Consider the following 21848-nt stretch of genomic DNA (forward strand, 5'->3'; position numbering starts at 1 on the left):
AGCTTGTATCCCTCTATGTACTGGTTGCTTTTACATACAAGTAAGATGGTGCCGAAGAGGATGGCTGACGTTTTACATGCTCCTAACCAACTGTGTAATTTGTTCGTTTTTTTGTGTTGTTTGTAACTTGTTTTTTTACTTATTTGGTACATAATGTTGCTGCTACTGTCTCTTATGACAGAAAATACCTTTTGGCCATCAGAACAGTGATTACTCACCACGAACTGGAAGAAGCTTTTTCCTCTAACGAGAAGGATATACTGCTTTCCCGGGAACAGGCTCAAATCCCCGTCATTTGCATGAAGAAAAGACGGAGGAAAAGGGGGCGCAGGTCGAGCTGCCTTCTGAGAATCTGTAGGCGAGTGAGTAAACTCCAACTGCTATCCGTTCTACTGGCTAACATGCAATCATTGGAAAATAAAATGTATGACTTACGGTTATCCTACCATCGGGACATTAAAAACTGTAATATCTTATGTTTCACCGAGTTGTGAATGACCACACGGAAAATATAGAGCTGGCGGGATTTTCCATGCACCGGCAGAACAGAGAAGAAGCTACGTCTGGTAAGACGAGGGTTGGGGGTCTATTGGTCAATAACAGCTGGTGCGCAATGTATAATATTAAAGAAGTCTTGAGGTATTGCTCGCCTGTACCTTATGATAAGCTGTAGACCACACTATCTACCAAGAGTGTTTTAATCTATATTATTCGTAGCCATCTATTTACCACCACAGACCGATGCTGGCACTAAGACCGCACTCAACCAACTCTACAAGGCTATAAACAAACAAGAAAATGCTCATCCAGAAGCGGCGTTCCTAGTGGCCGGGGACTTTAATGCAGGCAAACTTAAATCAGTTTTACCAAATTTGTACCAGTATGTCACATGTGCAACCAGAGTAAAAAAAACTCTAGACCACCTTTACTCCACAGACAGAGATGCATACAAAGCTCTCCACCACCCTCCATTTGGCAAATCTGACCATAATTATATCCTCCTGATTCCTAGTTACGTCAAAACTAAAGGAGGAAGTACCAGTGACTCGCTCAATACGGAAGTGGTCAGATGACGCAGATGCTACGCTACAGGACTGTTTTGCTAGCACAGACTTGAATATGTTCCGGGATTCATCCAATGGCATTGAGGAGTATACCACCTTAGTCATCGGCTTCATCAATATGTGCATCGACGACGTCGTCCCCACAGTGACCATACGCACATATCCCAACCAGAAGCCATGGATTACAGGCAACATCAGCATCGAGCTAAAGGCTAGAGCTGCCAATTTCAAGGAGCGGGACACTAATTTGGACGCTTGTAAGAAATCCCGCTATGCCCTCAGACGAACCATCAAACAAGCAAAGTGTCAATACAGGAATAAGATTGAATCCTACTACACCGGTTCTGATGCTCCTCGGATGTGGCAGGGCTTGAAAACTATTACGGACTACAAAGGGAAACCCAGACGTGAGCTGCCCAGTGACGTGAGCCTACCAGATGAGCTAATTGCCTTTTATGCTCGCTTCGAAGCAAGCAACACTGAAGCATGCACAAAAGCACCAGCTGTTCTGGATGACTGTGTGATAATGCTCTCGGTAGCCGATGTAAGCAAGACTTTTAAACAGGTCAACATTCACAAAAACACAGGGCCAGATAGATTACCAGGATGTGTACTCAAAGCATGCGCGGACCAACTGGCAAGTGTCTTCACTGACATTTTCAACCTCTCCCTGACCGAGTCTGTAATACCAACATGTTTCAAGCAGACCACCATAGTCCCTGTGCCCAAGGAAGCGAAGGTAACCTGCCTAAATGATTACCACCCTGTAGCACTCACGTCGGTAGCCATGAAGTGCTTTGAAAGGCTGGTGGTCATGGCTCACATCAACAGCATCCTCCCGGGTACCCTAGACCCACTTCAATTCGCATACCACCCCAACAGATCCACAGATGACACAATCTCAATCGCACTCCACACAGCCCTTTCCCACCTGGACAAAAGGAACACCTATGTGAGAATGCTGTTCATTGATTACAGCTCAGTGTTCAACACCATAGTGCCCACAAGGCTCATCACTAAGCTAAGGACCCTGGGACTAAACACCTCCCTCTGCAACTGGATCCTGGACTTCCTGATGGGCCGCCCCCAGGTGGTAAGGGTTGGCAACAACAGGTTTGCCACGCTGATCCTCAACACTGGGGCCCCTCAGGGGTTTGTACTTAGTTCCCTCCTGTACTCCTTGTTCACCCACGACTGCATGGCCAAACACAACTCCAACACCATCGTGTTGTTGCTGACGACACAACAGTGGTAGGCCTGATCACCGACAATGATGAGACAGCCTATAGGGAGGAGGTCAGAGAACTGTCAGTGTGGTGGCATGACAACAACCTCTCCCTCAATGTGAGCAAGACAAAGGAGCTAATCGTGGACTACAGGAAAAGGCGGGCCGAACAGGCCCCCATTAACATTGACGGGGCTGTAGTGGAGTGGGTCGAGAGTTTCAAGTTCCTTGGTGTCCACATCCCCAATGAACTATCATGGTCCAAACACACAAAGACAGTTGTGAAGAGGACGACAACACCTTTTCCCCCTCAGGAGACTGAAAAGATTTGGCATGTGTCCCCAGATCTTCAAAAAGTTCTACAGCTGCACCATCGAGACCATCCTGACCGGTTGCATCACCGCCTGGTATGTTAACTGCTCGGCATCTGACAGTAAGGCACTACAGAGGGTAGTGCGTACGGCCCAGTACATCACTGGGGCCAAGCTTCCTGCCATCCAGGACCTATATAATAAGCAGTGTCAGAGGAAAGTCCATAAAATTGTTAGAGACTCCAGTCACCCAAGTCATAGACTGTTTTCTCTGCTTGCGCACGGCAAGCGGTACGGCAAGCACCAAGTCTTGGACCAAAAGGCTCCTGAACAGCTTCTACCCCCAAGCCATAAGACTGTGAAACAATTAATCAAATGGCCACCGGACTATTTACATTGTTTTGTACACTGCTGCTACTCGCTGATTGTACCTACATGTACAAATTACCTCAACTTACCTGTACCCCCATACACTGACTCTGTACTGGTTCCCCCTGTATATAGCCTCGTTGTTGTTATTTTATTGTGTTACTTTTTATTATTTTTTACTTTAGTTTATTTGGTAAATATTTTCTTAACTCTTCTTGAACTGCACTATTGGTTAAGGGCATGTAAGTAAGCATTTCACGGTAAGGTCTACACTTGTATTCGGCGCATGTGACAAATAAAGTATGATTTGACTTTATTTTGAATGATGTGGAACCAGGTTTTTCATGAAAACATAATGTTTGATTCTAACTCCGCCCCACAGTGGAAAAATATTATTAGATACCTAAGACCATATTACATCTATTCAAACAGTCATTCTTAAAAAAAAAATGTTTACCTTTGTTTTGACAGGAAGTCATGCTTAGATCATGGTCTCTCTTACAGATGAGCCCTGTAGTTACAAAAATATACATATAATATACAACTACGAAATGCAAAACAGAAATACAAAACATGATCATAAAATAAGTTTAATGCCTTTGGATAAGTGGAGGCAGCAGTGTTCTATTTTTTATTGCTTCCACGGCCGCTTTGGCCATTGATTTCGCTGTGCTGGCAATAGGAGCAGGAATAGGATAGCCCACTCTACTGTTTAAGGTTGGTAATGCTGGTTCAGCTTTGATAAGCATGACAGGAACGCTTTTATCGTGTCTGAATGCAGGGTAAGGTCAACTCTTGGGTCATGATTATATTATTAAACATAATTATACCAGTCAGAACGTGACTGATTTCCTGATTCATCGTCTTTATTGCCACGCTGAAGGAGTGTACATTAAACAGAACAGACAGTATTGATTTAACATAAAGTGCTGTCCAGCTGATGGTCTCATTCCGCATGGAACAGCGGTTGTAGATATTGTACACTTCCATTAAGTTTACGGATTGGCGAGGGACTGTGGGGCACAGCCAATGGTCATAATGAATCAAATGGATGGGTTTATTGCGGTTTAGTTAGTTAGGGTTAAGTAGTGGTTTGGACAAACTCCCAAACCTTTAGGGAACATTCCAATCAGGTTACAACTTGGTCTACAGGTAACGTTACTGTGGGAACATCACATTCGTGTTTTTAAAATCTCACTGGAAAAACGTTTCTTCCATGGCACACAGACAATGGATATCAGAACATTTGGAGAGAGAAAGTTGCAAGAATGTTTTTGACAGGACATCATATGAACATCAGCGACTAATGGTTATATGAACATCACTGGCTAGTGTTTGTGTGATGTCTTTTTTGTCAAGTTAACAGTAAGTTCCTACAGCCTTGGAGCCTTTTTAGAAAGCTTTGGTTTGCATTACACTGTTAACATGACATACATTGTGCATGTTCAACTAAACAGTGAGCACACTTGGGACCTCAACCTCACCTCAGATTTTAACTCACAACCACTTAGTTGACAGCAACCTGACTTATCCGCTAACTCACCAGACTTTATTTAACCTTTATTTCAACAGAGAGTCATATTGATACCCAAGTCTCTTTTACAAATGAGCCCTGAAGAATAAAAAAAAAACACATACAGTATTAATACGAAATGTAATCAACCAAACAATTTCCCCAGCCCATCAAGATATCAGAAGTAAATTACAAAAAACACGTACACTACTCTGTGAACATGTGTCCCACCAATGCCCTGAAATGACCGAAAGGTACTAGGCAGTCTAATCTCAGAGTGTCCTGAAATTCATTCCATGTATGCAGCACGTAAAACCTAAAGGCCGTTTCACCTACAGGTAACTGACAAAATAAAGTAAACACCAAAATAAAGTATTTTAATAGGGCGTTGGGACACTACTAGTGATGGGCATTCCGGCTCTTTCGGCTCAGCTTACCAAAAAGAGACGGCTCTTTTGGCTCCCAAACGGCTCTTTAAAAAATATATGTTTTGTATTTTTTCAAGTCAAACAGTTTGTCATAGTTTGACTATGATTGGTGTTAAAACAATTCTAATTAAATTATTAAATGAAGTCATACTCTACCTTAACCACAATGTATTTAAAATGCATTGGTTTGTTATGAAAATGGAAGCTATTAAACATTTGCATTTAAAGTCTAACTTTTTAATGTATATCAATTTCAATCAATTTTATTTTATATAGCCCTTCGTACATCAGCTAATATCTCGAAGTGCTGTACAGACACCCAGCCTAAAATGTATATTAACAAAGTACATATAAATCTAACCATTCAAAACGAATACAATCTGAACAGCATAATAGAATATTGCACCATATCAAAGAAAAATAATAACAATTTGGAAAACTGCAGCATCCCACTTAAAACATTAAACTGGTCCCTCTTTTCTCTCTCTTCTTTATTGCCATGTTATAACCAGCAGCACACAGCAATGCTGACGATATTTTGCTTTTATGAGAGATTTGCATTCAGAAATGCAAGCTGACTCACTTTCGAGGGGCTGATGCGGTTTCTTCTCTCAGTAATTATTTGTCACGTTTTCGAGAAGACCCTCAGATGTGGCCACTATGCAGAGTCTCCCTGTCATGACTTTAGTAAGCTGTGGGTAGACCAAGGCCTTGTTCTTCCACCAGCTCAGAGGATCTGCAGATCTTGGAGGAGCTCCTCCAAATAGGATCAGACCTCCATTATGACATCTGCTGAGGGATTCCTTCGTGCTGCATCCCCAGTTGCTCTCTCGTCAAACAGCATCCAAACAGCAGACGTTTGTGGCACTACTGCTGGTACTTCTGCTCCATCTGATCCCTCTTCTTCCTGTTGCCCTGGTGCCTGAGCCAGCTGACTGCTGGGGCTGACCCTCCCTGCTGCTGAGGTTATTCTTTGAAGAGCCTCATCAATCGCTCTGGCATCACTGAAAGCTTTCTCTTCCAGAGAAATTCCATAATTTTGTGTTTTGTTGATTTTGGTGTAAAACGCTGTCTCAGGCAATGCTCCAGAATCTCCCAATAGTGTTAAATTGTGTTGAGATCTGATGACTGACACACACACACACACACACACACACACACACACACACACACACACACACACACACACACACACACACACACACACACACACACACACACACACACACACACACACACACACACACACACACACACACACACACACACACACACACACACACACACACGTTATGCTCCTTTGAGACCCCTCTTTCAAAGTCACTGAGATCTCTTCTAGCCATGGTAGCCAAATTAATTTGCAACTTGGCATTTTTATACATGACTGTCAAAGGGACCGGATATTGGAGCAGCCCCTTATGGGCAATAAGTAGCAGAAGGCAGCAGAATCAGGTGCAAAATAGTGTCCAGTTTATTAACAGTGAAAGGTGGTTCCCGGTGAATGACGAAATTCAATGAAAATTTACTAAATCTACAAAGGTATTTACTAAATGAGCAGACTCTCAAAATGCAAGTTTTTAATATAAATCGAAACCCTGAGCCTCAATCAGACCTAAACTTTCAAACCAACTAAATCGGGTTAGGGTATACCAGGCTATGGACAACCTCCCCTCCCAGCTCACATACCAGAGCTAGAACATCCCTCCTGCTCACAGGTTGAACAGGTACCTTTATACCTATGGCTCCTCCCTATGGATCATATCATTAACCATGGAGCTCTTTACCCAAATATGACATATTAAATCATGTAACATTGTACCCACATTTACATATTGTACACACTGGGTGAATTGCAAAATGGTAAATGTCTGCATTTAAATATGAAACTGAAAAGCGTCACAATGCAACTCGACCAAACATTTCCTCAACACATAATTAGCCTTGCCATGATACTGGCAAAAGAGGAAAAGAACAACAGTATACACAGAACATTTAGGATAAATTAATTAGTAGATATGGGGAAACATGAACGCGCTAAACAATTTGTAAGAATAATTAAATAATGAGCATTCGTGACGAGTGCTACTGAGTCAGCTTCGTCACAATTACTTTAAGCATGATAGGATGTTAATTGCTTAATTAACTCAGGAACCACACCTGTGTGGAAGCAACTGCTTTAAATATAATTTGTATCGCTCATTTACTGAAGTGTTTCCTTTTTTATGTCAGTCAGTTACCTGTAAATAAGTGGCAACAAGATGAATGTCAACAGTTAGCCATTTCTGTGAGCGAGTTAAAGTATTTTGAACTTCTGTAGGTTATGAGCGATGTGAGGTAATATGGCAGTTTTAGCATGAGAACTTTGTAAATAAAACAATGTTAAGTTCTATGACTTGTCAGAGACGGCCAGCCCACTTTTTGATACAGATCACAGAGATACAGTTGAAGTCGGAAGTTTACATACACCTTAGCCAAATACATTTAAACTCAGTTTTTCACAATTCCTGACATTTAATCCAAGTCAAAATTCCCTGTCTTAGGTCAGTTAGGATCATCACTTTATTTTAATAATGTGAAATGTCAGAATAATAGTAGAGAGAATAAGTTTTTAGCTTCTATTTCTTTCATCACATTCCCAGTAGGTCAGAAGTTTACATACACTCAATTAGTATTTGGTAGCATTGCCTTTAAATTGTTTAACTTGGGTAAAACGTTTTGTGTAGCCTTCTACAAGTTTCCCACAATAAGTTGGTTGAATTTTGGCCCATTCCTCCTGACAGAGCTGGTGTAACTGAGTCAGGTTTGCAGGCCTCCTTGCTCGCACACACTTTTTCAGTTCTGCCCACAAATCTTCTATAGGATTGAGGTCAGGGCTTTGTGATGGCCACTCCAATATCTTGACTTTGTTGTCCTTAAGGCATTTTGCCACAACTTTGGAAGTATGCTTGGGGTCATTGTCCATTTGGAAGACCCATTTGCGACCAAGCTTTAACTTCTTGACTGATGTCTTGAGATGTTGATTCAATATATCCACATCATTTTCCTGCCTCATGATGCAATCTATTTTGTGAAGTGCACCAGTCCCTCCTGCAGCAAAGCACCCCCACAACATGATGCTGCCACCCCCGTGCTTCACGGTTGGGATGGTGTTCTTCGGCTTGCAAGCCTCCCCCTTTTTCCTCCAAACATAACGATGGTCATTATGGCCAAACAGTTCTATTTTTGTTTCATCAGACCAGAGGACATTTCTCCAAAAAGTACGATCTTTGTCCCCATGTGCAGTTGCAAACCGTAGTCTGGCTTTTTTTTATGGCGGTTTTGAAGCAGTGGCTTCTTCCTTGCTGAGCGCCCTTTCAGGTTATGTTGATATAGGACTCGTTTTACTGTGGATATAGATATTTTTCTACCGGTTTCCTCCAGCATCTTCACAAGGTCCTTTGCTGTTGTTCTGGGATTGATTTGCACTTTTCGCACAAAAGTATGTTAATTTCTAGGAGACAGAATGCGTCTCCTTCCTGAGCGGTATGACGGCTGCGTGGTCCCATGGTGTTTATACTTGGGTACTATTGTTTGTACAGATGAACGTGGTACCTTCAAGCATTTAGAAATTGCTCCCAAGGATGAACCAGACTTGTGGAGGTCTACAATTTTTTTTCTGAGGTCTTGGCTGATTTCTTTTGATTTTCCCATGATGTCAAGCAAAGAGGCACTGAGTTTGAAGGTAGGCCTTGAAATACATTCACAGGTACACCTCAAATTGAATCAAATGATTTCAATTAGCCTATCAGAAGCCTCTAAAGCCATGACATAATTTTCTGGAATGTTCCAAGCTGTTTAAAGGCACAGTCAACTTAGTGTATGTAAACTTCTGACCCACAGGAATTGTGATACAGTGATTTATAAGTGAAATAATCTGTCTGTAAACAATTGTTGGAAAAATTACTTGTGTCATGCACAAAGTAGATGTCCTATCCGACTTTCCAAACCTATAGTTTGTTTACAAGAGCTTTGTGGAGTGGTTCAAAAACTAGTTTTAATGACTCCAACCTAAGTGTATGTAAACTTCCGACTTCAACTGTATGTGCAAAATCGGTCACATGTAATAAAGGGTAGTGCACTATAATAAACAGTATCCAATAGTTTAAAGAAGTGGCAGCGGTGTTCATATAGATTATGTTGTCATAGTCTTCGGCTGACAAAAAAGTTGACTGAACAAATTGTTTTCTACTATCAAGCGAAAGGCACAACTTATTTCTGCAGTAGAAGCCCAGTTTGATTCTCAGTGTCTTTTTCTTAGCTCATCTACATGTGTTTTAAATGACAACTTGTCAACGATCCAATGACAAGGTATTTACAGTGCATTCGGAAAGTATTCAGACCCCTTCACTTTTTCCACATTTTGTTACGTTACAGCCTTATTCTAAAATTGATTAAATTGTTTATTTCCCCTCACAATAGCCCATAATGACTAAGCAAAAACAGGTTTTTAGAAATGTTGGCAAATGTAAAAAAAAAAAAAAAAAAAATAAAAAAATAAAAAATATATATATATCACATTTACACAGGTATTCAGACCCTTTACTGAGTACTTTTTGAAGTACCTTCGGCAGCGATTACAGCCTTGAGTCTTCTTGGGTATGACGCTAAAAACTTGGCACACCTGTATTTGGGGAGTTTTTTTGGATGGGGAGCATCGCAGCACAGCTATTTCCAGGTCTCGCCAAAGATGTTCGATCGGGTCCCGAAGCCACTCCTGCGTTGTCTTGGCTGTGTGCTTAGGGTCGTTGTCCTGTTGGAAGGTGAACCTTTGCCCCAATCTTTAGGTGCGTTTTGGCAATTCCAAGCGGGCTGTCATGTGTCTTTTACTGAGGAGGGGCTTCCGTCTGGCCACTCTACCATAAAGGCCTGATTGGTGGAGTGGTGCAGATATGGCTGTCCTTCTGGAAGGTTATCCCATCGCTACAGAGGAACTCTGGAGCTCTGTCAGAGTTACCATCAAATTCTTGGTCACCTCCCTGACCAAGGCCCTAATCCCCCGATTGCTCAGTTTGGCCGGGCGGCCAGCTCTAGGAAGAGTCTTGGTGGTTCCAAACTTCTTCCATTTAAGAATAATGGAGGCCACTGTGTTCTTGGGGACCTTCAATGCTGCAGAAATGTTTTGGTACCCTTCCCCAGATCTGTGCCTTGACGCAAATCCTGTCTCGGAGCTCTACGGGCAATTCCTTCGACGTCATGGCTTGGTTTTTGCTCTGAAATAGACAGGTGTGTGCCTTTCCAAATAATGTCCAATCAATTAAATTTACCACAGGTGGACTCCAATCAAGTTGTAGAAACATCTCAAGGGTGATCAATGGAAACAGGATGCACCTGAGCTCAATTTCGAGTCTTATAACTAAGGGTCATCTATTTTTAATAAATTTGCAAACAATTCTAAAAACCTGTTTTTGCTTTGTCATTATGAGGTATTGTGTGTAGATTTATGAGGAATTTGTTTTATTTAATCTATTTTAGAATAAGGCTGTAATGTAACAAAATGTGGAAAAAGTCAAGGGGACTGAATACTTTTCGAATGCTCTGTAAATGAGGGGACTCGCTCAATTTGGGCTCCATTTAACGTGCAGATATGTAAGTACTTTGTTTTGTCCGCATTCAGTACCAGTTTAAGCTCAACAAGTGCTTTTGACATGAAAAGCAGTCTGTAGATTAGGTATAGCCTAGTTCACAGAAGAGGCAGATTTGTACAGCACAGTATCATCAGCATAGATGTGTAGCTGACAGTTTTTCACTAAGGACACAATATCATTTATATACAGTAGTAAGTAAGCCCTGGACAAGTAAGCCTTGGACAAATAAGCCTTGTCCGAGCAAGAACAGACAGAATGGCCCATATAGTTTATACTGTATATAGTGTGAATAATACTAGCCTGGACATGAACCCTTGAGGAATACCTTTAGTGACCTCGAAGAATTGAGTTGACACAGTCAGCATTTTTACATTGAGATCTATCACTGAAGTACATTTTGAATCAAGAGCAATGCTATCAAGTCCGACAGAGAACAGTCTATGCAATCATGATGACTGATCCACAGTATAGAATGCTTTTGAACGCTTTTTTGCATTTTTTTGTTTAAAAAAAAGCATTCAATATCATTGTGATTCAGCAGAATGGTACTATGTTCCAGTCTAAATCCAGACTGATGTGTATTTAAGATACAGTTCCTGGTTAAGAAGGAGAAAAGTTGTGTCGCAGCCGGCCGCGACCGAGAGACCAATGAGGCGGCACACAATTGGCCCAGCGTCGTCCGGGTTAAGGGAGGGTTTGGCCGGCCGGGATGTCCTTGTCCCAACGCGCTCTAGTGACTCCTTGTGGCGGGCCGGGCTCATGCACGCTGACTTCGGTCGCCAGTTGTATGCTGTTTCCTCCCACACATTGGTGCGTCTGGCTTCCGGGTTAAGCAAGCAGTGTGTCAAGAAGCAGTGCGGCTTGGTAGGGTGGTGTTTCGGAGGACGCATGGCTCTCAACTTTCGCCTCTCCCGAGTCCTAATGGGAGTTGTTTATGATGGGACAAGACTGTAACTACCAATTGGATATCGAGAAACTGGGGAGAAAAGGGGGTAAAAAAATTATCAAGGAGAGAAGTTGAGAGTATCAATGCTTCTAATATTTTTGTCAAACATGAAAGCTTTGATATAGGGCGGTAGATGTTTAGGTCAATAGGGTTCCTACCCTTGTGACGAGGAAATACATGTCCTGCTTTCTAAACTTTAGGAATAATTCCAGAAAACAATGGGATGTTCTTGAATTGCTGTGGCATTTGCATTCCTCACCTTTACAACCATGAAAAACACTTTAAAATGACAAATGAACTCAGCAAAAAAAGAAACGTCATCTTACTGTCAACTGCGTTTATTTTCAACAAACTTAACATGTGTAAATATTTGTATGACATGATTCTTGTATAATTCCTGTATAACAAGATTCAACAACTGAGACATGAACTGAACAAGTTCCACAGACATGTGACTAACAGAAATGGAATAATGTGTCCCTGAACAAAGGGGGGATCAAAATCAAAAGAAACAATCAGTATCTGGTGTGGCCACCAGCTGCATTAAGTACTGCAGTGCATCTACTCCTCGTGGACTGCACCAGATTTTCCAGTTCTTGCTGTGAGATGTTACCCCACTCTTCCACCAAGGCACCTGCAGGTTCCTTGACATTTCTGGGGGGGAATGGCCCTAGCCCTCACCCTCCAATCCAACAGGTCCCAGACGTGCTCAATGGGATTGAGATCCGGGCTCTTCGCTGGCCATGGCAGAACACTGACATTCCTGTCTTGCAGGAAATCACACACAGAATGAGCAGTATGGCTGGTGGCATTGTCATGCTGGAGGGTCATGTCAGGATGAGCCTGCAGGAAGGGTACCACATGAGGGGGGAGGATGTCTTCCCTGTAACGCACAGCGTGGAGATTGCCTGCAATGACAACAAGCTCAGTCCGATGATGTTGTGACACACCGCCCCAGACCATGACGGACCCTCCACCTCCAAATCGATCCCGCTCCAGAGTACAGGCCTCGGTGTAACGCTCATTCCTTTGACAATAAACGCGAATCCGACCACCACCCCTGGTGAGACAAAACCGCGACTCGTCAGTGAAGAGCACTTTTTTGCCAGTCCTGCCTTACAACAGGCCTACAAGCCCTCAGTCCAGCCTCTCTCAGCCTATTGCAGACAGTCTGAGCACTGATGGAGGGATTGTGCATTCCTGGTGTAACTGCAGTTGTTGCCATCTTGTACCTGTCCCGCAGGTGTGATGTTCGGATGTACCAATCCTGTGCAGGTGTTGTTACAAGTGGTCTGCCACTGCGAGGATGATCAGCTGTCCGTCCTGTCTCTCTGTTGCGCTGTCTTAGGCGTCTCACAGTACGAACATTGCAATTTATTGCCCTGGCCACATCTGCAGTCCTCATGCCTCCTTGCAGCATGCCTAAGGCACATTCATGCAGATGAGCAGGGACCCTGGGCATCTTTCTTTTGGTGTTTTTCAGTCAGAAGAAAGGCCTCTTTAGTGTCCTAAGTTTTCATAACTGTGACCTTAATTGCCTACCATCTGTAAGCTGTTAGTGTCTTAATGACCGTTCCACAGGTGCATGTTCATTAATTGTTTATGGTTCATTGAACAAGCATGGGAAACAGTGTTTAAACCCTTTAAAATGAAGATCTGTGAAGTTATTTGGATTTTTACGAATTATCTTTGGAAGACAGGGTCCTGAAAAAGGGACGTTCCTTTTTTTGCTGAGTTTAGTTACACATCATACATGTTTTTGTTTATATTGAACTGTTTATTAATGAAAACATTGAACTGTTTATACACTGCAAAACAATAAACGTGATATGTCATATCATATATCAAAGTTGCTATGTGCAGAAATCGCTCCGCCATTTCCTGGTTGCTAAAACTCGAATAGTTCGCCTAATTTCAGTTTATGTGACAAAATAAGCTAAAAACTTAAGAACCGAAGGCATAGAAATAGAGCACATAGAACATATCTACTGCTTTTTAGACTTGCTTTCAATGAGAATGATAGATCTATAACTCACAATTCTATGTAAATTTGGTCGGGTCGCCCGAAAAGTAAAATATTGCCACTTAATGTTTATACATGTTTTATAGTACTTAGGGCAGGCAAATTGTCCAGTCGTGATAAGTAAAGTTGTAGTGACATGTTTTGCCGATCTGTAAGCAATTAAGTTTTGGGCACAACTTTCCTGCCACTTTACTATCAATAACCGTAAATATAGGTTTTACAACATGAGGACACTGGGATTCCATTGAATATATTTTAAAATACATAGGCTGGGATTCAGTCTATAAAGCTGTCAACAATGCAGCTTTAAAAGGCAATGTTCCCGCGTTCGCAGTGATCGCATTCATGATAAAGGCTGCAAATGCCGGCTCAATACGAAAAGTACATTTAAAGTCAGTTACAGTTACACCAGTCACTGTGCTATAACCTTGCTTGAATTGAGAACTGTTTTCTTTTCAAGACTGGTGTGGTAATATGGAACACACTAATGTGATTCTCACCAGCATAGTAAAATGTACAGGCTTCAGTGTGTAATATCAGGGAATCATACAGTATATCTATTCACTGTGTCTCAGCCTCTAACAAGCCCTAAAAAAGCTAAACAGTCAGGGAGCATCTGAAATCCCCAAAATGATAGACACAGGAGTATTTGTTTTTACAGTTTGGTGGCAAGCCACGAATGTGGCCCCTGGAGCAATATACATTTGACACCCCTGACTTAAAGCTTATTTCTCATTTTTGAGCTTGCTCTTGTTGAAGATGCTCTGTAACTTGTTTTTAACACTATCCCAGTGTTAGTGTGACCAAATTGTGCTCTTGTGCCCTTTTAGGTCCTGTCAATCTGTCCCAAAGATATGCGAGCAGACATCTGTGTCCACCTTAATAGACAGGTGTTCAATGAGCACCCAGCATTTCGACTGGCCAGTGATGGCTGCTTGCGCTCTCTAGCGGTTGAGTTCCAAACCACACACTGCGCCCCAGGGGACCTCATATTCCATGCTGGCGAAAGTGTGGACACCCTTTGCTTTGTAGTATCCGGGTCATTGGAAGTTATTCAGGACGACGAGGTCATCGCCATTCTAGGTAAGCACCGCTGGGATCTGTGGCACCCCTGATTAATTCTGAATCAATGAAGGATTCAACTGAGATGTTTGTCTTAAAATACCCTCATAGTGCTGTTCATGGAATGACAATCTATGAAATTGACATTTTGAAGCAATAGATCGATTTTTGTTATTATAGGGAAGGACAGTTATACTATGTTCTCAAGGCAAAGTTCAGCAGTGTTTAAAGGGATAGTTCACCCAAATGTCCTTACCCTGTAGGCAGTCTATGGACAAGGCATAAGAAATATCTATGTTTTGTTAAAAAAAAAATATATATATTTCTTTATTTTGACAGGAAGTCATGTTGAGACGAAGGTCTATTTTTCAAATAATCTCTGCAGAATACAAAATACACACATCAGTAACGAATACGAAAGGCAAGGGGGGAACACTTCAGCGAGTTTAACGGTAGCTCATGCAAGGTACACCAATCTGGCCACTATTCCAAACGCTAACGTTTTACAATTTGTGGCACACATTGTCCAAATGAAAATAAGTAACTTCATTGAGCTACACAATCAATTTGACATACTTTAGGATAATTTGGACAGGAAACTAGAAAATGCTGCTATACCTGCTGTCATACCTTGTCCACAGACTGCTTACAGGGTAAGGAAACCAATGTGTAATTTTGGTGAACTGCCCCCAATGTTCGTTGGCTTTGAACACAATCGGTTAAAAAGCCACTGATTACGGTAAATGTTGCTGACTGTCTGTATATGTATTTGCTTATCACTGATGGATTAATCAGAGTAACCAGAGTTTTTTTTAAATGTTGTGTTTAATGCCGGCAAACTGCTTTTTTAACACTGCCTATGAATTCGATTTTTTGAGAATCAATGCTGAATCAACCATTGAACAGCAGGGAATCTCCCTTGCATGAGTTACCGTTAAAACTCCCTGAAGTGTTCCCTCTACCAAGTTCTAGATTTTGAATTGTGGAATAACTACACACACAACAATCACTGTGCTCTGTCATTGTGCTTAAAGGCCCAATGCCGCTGTTTTTATCTCAATATCAAATAATTTCTGGGTAACAATTAAGTAGAAACAAAAATAGCTTCTGAGCAAAGAACCATTTCTCAACCAAGAATTTTGTTCTTGGAGTGGCCTGAGCAGGGAGGGGAAAACTGATAACAAAATGTTATTGCCAGAGAGGTTTGGAACGCTGTTTCTTATTGGTCTAGTAACGTTTTTGTCTGCACCAGGCCTTTAAGTTTGAAAGGCTGGAGAGGGTGGCAAAGCAACACTTTTCCTTAAGTTACTCTGTTGATGACACTAACCAACTAATTTTATAAATGCAAACAGATCATTTGTCAGAGTAGGCACATTTGCTATTTAAGGCTACAGTTTTTGCGACAAAATTACACATTGAACTTTAGATTTTGACATTTGTGTGCACTACATCATCAGGTACTGGTTTTTATCAGCAAAAGTCAGTTTGGTGGAAACACACCACTGGTGGGAAAATGTGCATAGTTTCTTTATGCCAATTTTAGAATATTCGCATGAAAATCTGCCACCAATTAGAGGGAAACCTAACTAGTAACAAATTGTTTTTGGGTGAGTTTTTTTCAAAGTAATGCTACTTTTCCTCTTCCCCAGGTAAGGGAGATGTGTTTGGGGATGTCTTCTGGAAGGAAGCCAATCTGGCACATGCTTGTGCCAATGTGCGGGCTCTCACTTACTGCGACTTGCACGTAATTCGGAGAGATGCTCTGCTGAAGGTGTTGGAGTTCTACACTGCTTTTGCCAACACATTCTCCCGCAACCTAATTCTCAGCTGCAATTTGCGCAAACGGGTAAGGAATATGCACATTCATTAACACAACAGACAAGACAGCAGCACACCCGGTTCCTATCTCAGCTGGTAGAACGTTCTATATTGCAATTCAGCTTCTGCACATTTAGAGTTTTTGGGGCAGGTTCAGTTGATAATTTCATATTTAAAAAAATATGAGTATGTGTATGTGTGTCAATGTCTCTCTTCATGTCTCATGTCTCCTTTCCTACGGTTCATAAGACATTCTACTCGAGCATGAATGCATTGAGTTTATGTTTTCAAATTGAGGTCCATGAACGATTCAAAAATAATCCATGAATGACAGAAAGCCTGCAGTATTACGACCGTGTGTCACATAGGAAGCGAGACCATTTAACTTGTCAAAAATACTTCCCAGGGATACTGTTTGGTCTGAGTTGGTCTGTGTAATTCAAACCTGGTGCATTTAACTATTTCTACAATACACTTTCACAGGTCTGTTTGATTTCCACAGAAGCATGTCTTGGGAGGAGGGAGTTGACACTTGATATAGAAATGGTCAGTGCTGTGGTTTGTAGATGACCTCGCTAAGTCAGACATGACAGCAAACCTGGCTGAAAAGTTCATGAGTGTAGCCAGTGTTGGCTTTGGGATTTCTAAATCTAGAGTCAACTTCCACCAACTCGGACATGTTGCTGTACAAATCAAACACACTAGTGGAAAACTTGTAGAAACAGGAGACAAAGGTCTGTGAGACATGGGTTTGGTTCTAGACACATGAAAAGTGGGATGTATACAGAGGTTACGGGGCAACAGAAGACGAACAGCAGAGGGGCTAATGACCTTGGAGATGGGAAAAGGGCCGATAAACCAGGGGAAAGTTTGCGGGACTCCACCCGGAGGGGCAGATCCCGGGTGGACAGCCATACCTTCTGCCCGAGACGATACCGGGGAGCCAGGGTCCGGTGGCGGTCCGCTTGTTGTCAATACCTGGAGGTGGTCTTGAGAAGGGCCGTCCGGGCTCTCTTCCAGGTATGACAACAGTGGTGGACAAACATCTGGGCCGAAGGTATGCCGACCTCTTCCTCTTGCTCAGGGAAGAGTGGGGGCTGATCACCCAGGGAACGCTCAAAGGGCGAGAGACCTGTGGCAGAGAAAGGAAGGGTGATGCAGGCGTATTCGACCCACACTAGTTGCTGGCTCCAGTCGGTGGGGTTGGCGGAGACCGAGGCAGCGAAGAGTCATCTCCAAGTCTTGGTTGGCTCGCTCCGTCTAGGTTGGCTTGCTCCAACGAGATCTTGGTTGGCTCATTGGACTGGGGGTGGAACCTGGAGGACAGGCTTGCCGACGGACGAGAACTGAGGACCCCGGTCGGAGACCATGTCCACTGGGAGTCCATGGATCCAGAAGACTTGCTGCACCATGAGCTGGGCCGTCTCGTTGGCAGAGGGTAGCTTGGGGTGAGGAATGAAGTGGGCAGCTTAAAACCGTTCCACTACTGTCTGTCAGGATGACGGTGTTGCCATCAGACAAGGGGAGACCCATGACAAAGTCCAGGGATATGTGAAACCAGGGATGGTGAGGGACAGGCAGAGGTTGAAGGAGACCAGCCGGAGCTTGCCGAGGAGTCTTGTTCTGCGCACAGATCGTGCATGAGCCGACGAACGCTGAGACGTCAGGAACCATGGTAGGCCACCAAAAGCATTGTTGCACAAAGGTCAGGGTCCAACGGGAGCCCGGGTGGCAGGGTGGGCCCTCTCCAGGACCGAGGAGAGGACCCATCAGGAACAAACATCCAGTTATCTGGGTCCCCCCCCCCGGGGTTTGGCTGGGAATGCTGCGCCTCACGAACATGCTTCCCTATTCTGTCGCCATGCACGAGGTGCTGTCTCCAGGCACGAGGTGGGAAGGATGGTCTCGGGTTCCAGGGTTGTAGCCATGTGGCTATAGCGGCATGACAGTGCATCCGGTTTTACATTCTTGGATCCCAGTCAATATGAGAGGGAGAAGTTGAACTGTGGGAAAAGCAGGGCCCAACTAGCTTGCCTGGAATTGAGATGCTTGGCGGTGCGGAGATATTCCAGGTTCTTGTGGTCAGTCCACACAATGAATGGATGTTCTGCCCTCTCCAGCCAGTGCCTCCACTCCTCCAACATCATCTTCACAGCGAGAAGCGGTCTTTGTACTCCGCGGGAATGGCGGACAGGTCCGGGGCAACTTCCGAGCTCCCAGGAAGACGTCCTGGGGCAGGCTGCGCTGACTTTAGCATGGCAGAACGGGCTCCAACCCGTGATGGCACCAGCAGACCAGTCAATAAGAGGATTTGTGTTGCTGGAGCCAAGAGAATCCCAATACCACGGGAACCGGAGACTTAATGAGCATAAATTGGATCGTCTTGCTGTGGTTCCCTGACACACGTAGGTTGATGGGGGGGCTATTGTGGGTGATCCGGCCTATAGAGAGCCTGTCCAACGCTCTAATGTCCAAGGGAATGGAGAGGGGCTGACTGGTGTCGTGTCTTTGGCATCATTAAACTGAAGATGAATCTTTATCAAAAATTCTCTGTAATTATTATATGATTAAACTACTTAATTATGTAACTGTAATTAACTAGGAAGTCGGGGCACCAAGGAAAATATTCAGATTACAAAGTTATAATTTTCCTAATATAACTTTCAGATATTTTCATATCTGATCACTTAGTCTTCTGATTAATGAATTATTCTTTACCTCACGTTAGTCTCATTCCAAACGTCGTAAATTGTTGGTTATCTGCACGAACCCAGTCTTCACTATGAGTCATCCATACATCAATTGTCTTAAAATAATTTTTTTACTAACTAAGTACTCACAGAAATGCATCACACAAACAAACAAAGTAGATATGGTTACAAATAAATGATAGGGGGATGTGCCCTAGTGGGCTAAACCGGCATGGCGGCTTGGTAGACAGAGGGACTGATAAGGGCGCGAAAGATAAGAGACACTACAAAGTGGATAACTATAACAATTGAAATGCTAATCCTTTGCACATGAACGCTCACTCATTCGGTAATAATTGCAATCAATATAGATATTTACGCTCAGTGTGTCGTCGGGATCTCTGTTGAAAAGTTGGTTTCTGTTGGAGAGTTTGTCCGCCCTCTCTCTGTCGTGGTTAGAATGGATAGTTCAGAGTGACATTTCGGCGGTTGTCGGTCTTCTCATTCAATGATGCCGAATTCCTAGCTGCAGATTAGTAATTAATATCAAATACTTGTTCTTATTCTGTCGGTATCGATAGTCTAAGAGGTTAACCACGTGGGATGGTTAAAAGATTCAGCAATCTACTTAAACCTTATTTCCCTTATTTCCCTGATAGAGGTACTGGTCTCGTCTCAACCCTTAGCCCTCTCATAATTGAGGTAAGCTTGGTCTGGTGATAGAAAATCCAGGTGTGGGTTTTATTCGGGACATAGAAAAAGGCTGTATCATGATGCCAGGTCCTGTCTGTGCCCCTGGGGGCGTGCCAATGACTTCGTGAAACTTTAACTTCTTGACTCATGGATCCCTTTAGCGGGATCATTTTCGTAAACAACCGCTGAATTGCAGAGCGCCAAATTCAAAAAATATACAAAAAATATTTATGATCATGAAATCACAAGTGAAATATACCAAAACACAGCTTAGCTTGTTGTTAATCCACCTATCGTGTCAGATTTTGAAAATATGCTTTACAGCGAAATCAATCCAAGCATTTGTGAGTTTTTCGATCACTAGACAAAACAGTAAGAACAGCTAGCCGCAAATTAGCTTGGTCACGAAAGTCAGAAAAGCAATCAAATTAATCGCTTACCGTTGATGATCTTCGGATGTTTGCACTCACGAGACTCCCAGTTACACAATAAATGTTATTTTTGTTCAATAAAGATTATTTTTATAACCAAAAACCTCCATTTCGTTTGCGCGTTATGTTTAGAAAACCACAGGCTCGTGCCGGTCCTGAAGGGCAGACGAGGGCAGACGAAAATTCCAAAAAGTATCCGTAATGTTCGTAGAAACATGTCAAACGTTTTTTATAATCAATCCTCAGGTTGTTTTTAACATACATAATCGATAATATTTCAACCGGACTGTAAACTATTCATACTACAGAGAAAGAAAATGTCGAGCTACAACTCTCGCGCGCATGAACTAATCAAAGGACACCTGACGCGTTTTGATAAATTTTGCTAATTTTTCAAAATAAAAGCTTGAAACTATGTCTAAAGCCTGGTCACAGCCTGAGGAAGCCATTGGAAAAGGAATCTGGTTGATACCCCTTTAAATGGAGGATGGGCAGGCAATGAAACAGGGATTTTTCCAAATAAAAGGCACTTCCAGGTTGGATTTCCTTCCGGGTTGGATTTCCTCAAAATCAGTCACAGACAATATTTTGACAGTTTTGGAAACTTTAGAGTGTTTTCTATCCTAATCTGTCAATTATATGGATATTCTAGCATCTGGGCCTGAGAAATAGTCCGTTTACCTTGGGAGTCAGGCGCACCCACTGGGAAGCCAGGCCCAGCCAATTAGAACAAGGTTTTCCCCACAAAGGGCTTGATTATAGACAGAAATACTCCTCAGTTTCATCAGCTGTCCGGGTGACTGGTCTCAGACGATCCCACAGATGAATAAGATGGATGTAGAGGTCCTGGGCTGGCGGGGTTACACATGGTCTGCAGTTGTTAGGCCGTTTGGAATATTAAATTCTCTGGCAACAGCTCTGGTGGACATTCCTGAAGTTAACAGGCAAATTGCACGCTCCCTCAATACTTGAGACATCTATGGCATTGTGTTATGTGACAAAACTGCATATTTTAGAGTGGCCTTTTATTGACCCCAGCACAAGGTGCACCTGTGTAATAATCATTCTGTTTAATCAGCTTCTTGATATGCCACACATTTTAGGTGGATGGATTATCTTGGCAACGGAGAAATGCTCACTAACAGGGAGGTAAACAAATTTGTGCACAAAAATGGAGTAGAATAAGCTTTTTCTGCATTAGGCACATTTCTGGGATCTTTCATTTCAGCTCATTAAACATGGGACCAACACTTTACATGTTGCATTTATATTTTTGTTCAGTATATATGGATACTCTATGGAGGAGTTAGTTAAATCAAAATTAATTAATGAGTTGAATATTTTCAGGGCAGTGTTGATAAAATTGGTCACATAAAGCATAAGAGATCATTAAAAATACCCTTTTGTTAGATATTACATGGTCTCGATTACAGAAAGATAAAATAGTCTCTCAAATGTATGTGTGTGCTGGTGTATGTGTGGTTTGGGTGGGTAAGGCGGTGGGGGAGGACTGTTGGTACATTAGGAGAGGAGTTGGAGCTTAAAAAACATATAAAAGGCGCAGCGCCTCAAAGTGCAAAGAAGTGCTTTGCTTTTTGTTCTTTTGTGTTCCCTGTTAAATGTTTTCTCAGCCTACATGTTCACATGTTCT

The 21848-nt window shown here is 42.6% G+C and overlaps 1 protein-coding gene across 1 annotated transcript in view; it reads left to right on the forward strand.

The window, feature by feature from the left end:
* The window catches only part of kcnh5a (potassium voltage-gated channel, subfamily H (eag-related), member 5a), a 124484-nt gene that overhangs the window by 89551 nt on the left and 13085 nt on the right, over window positions 1–21848 (forward strand). Inside the window, exons 10-11 of the mRNA XM_071370390.1 lie at window positions 14334–14586; window positions 16215–16411. Of these exons, the coding sequence (XP_071226491.1) occupies window positions 14334–14586; window positions 16215–16411 (450 nt within the window). The remainder of the gene's footprint in view (window positions 1–14333; window positions 14587–16214; window positions 16412–21848) is intronic.

Source organism: Salvelinus alpinus, chromosome 27 (assembly GCF_045679555.1).
Source record: "Salvelinus alpinus chromosome 27, SLU_Salpinus.1, whole genome shotgun sequence".
NCBI lineage: Eukaryota > Metazoa > Chordata > Actinopteri > Salmoniformes > Salmonidae > Salvelinus > Salvelinus alpinus.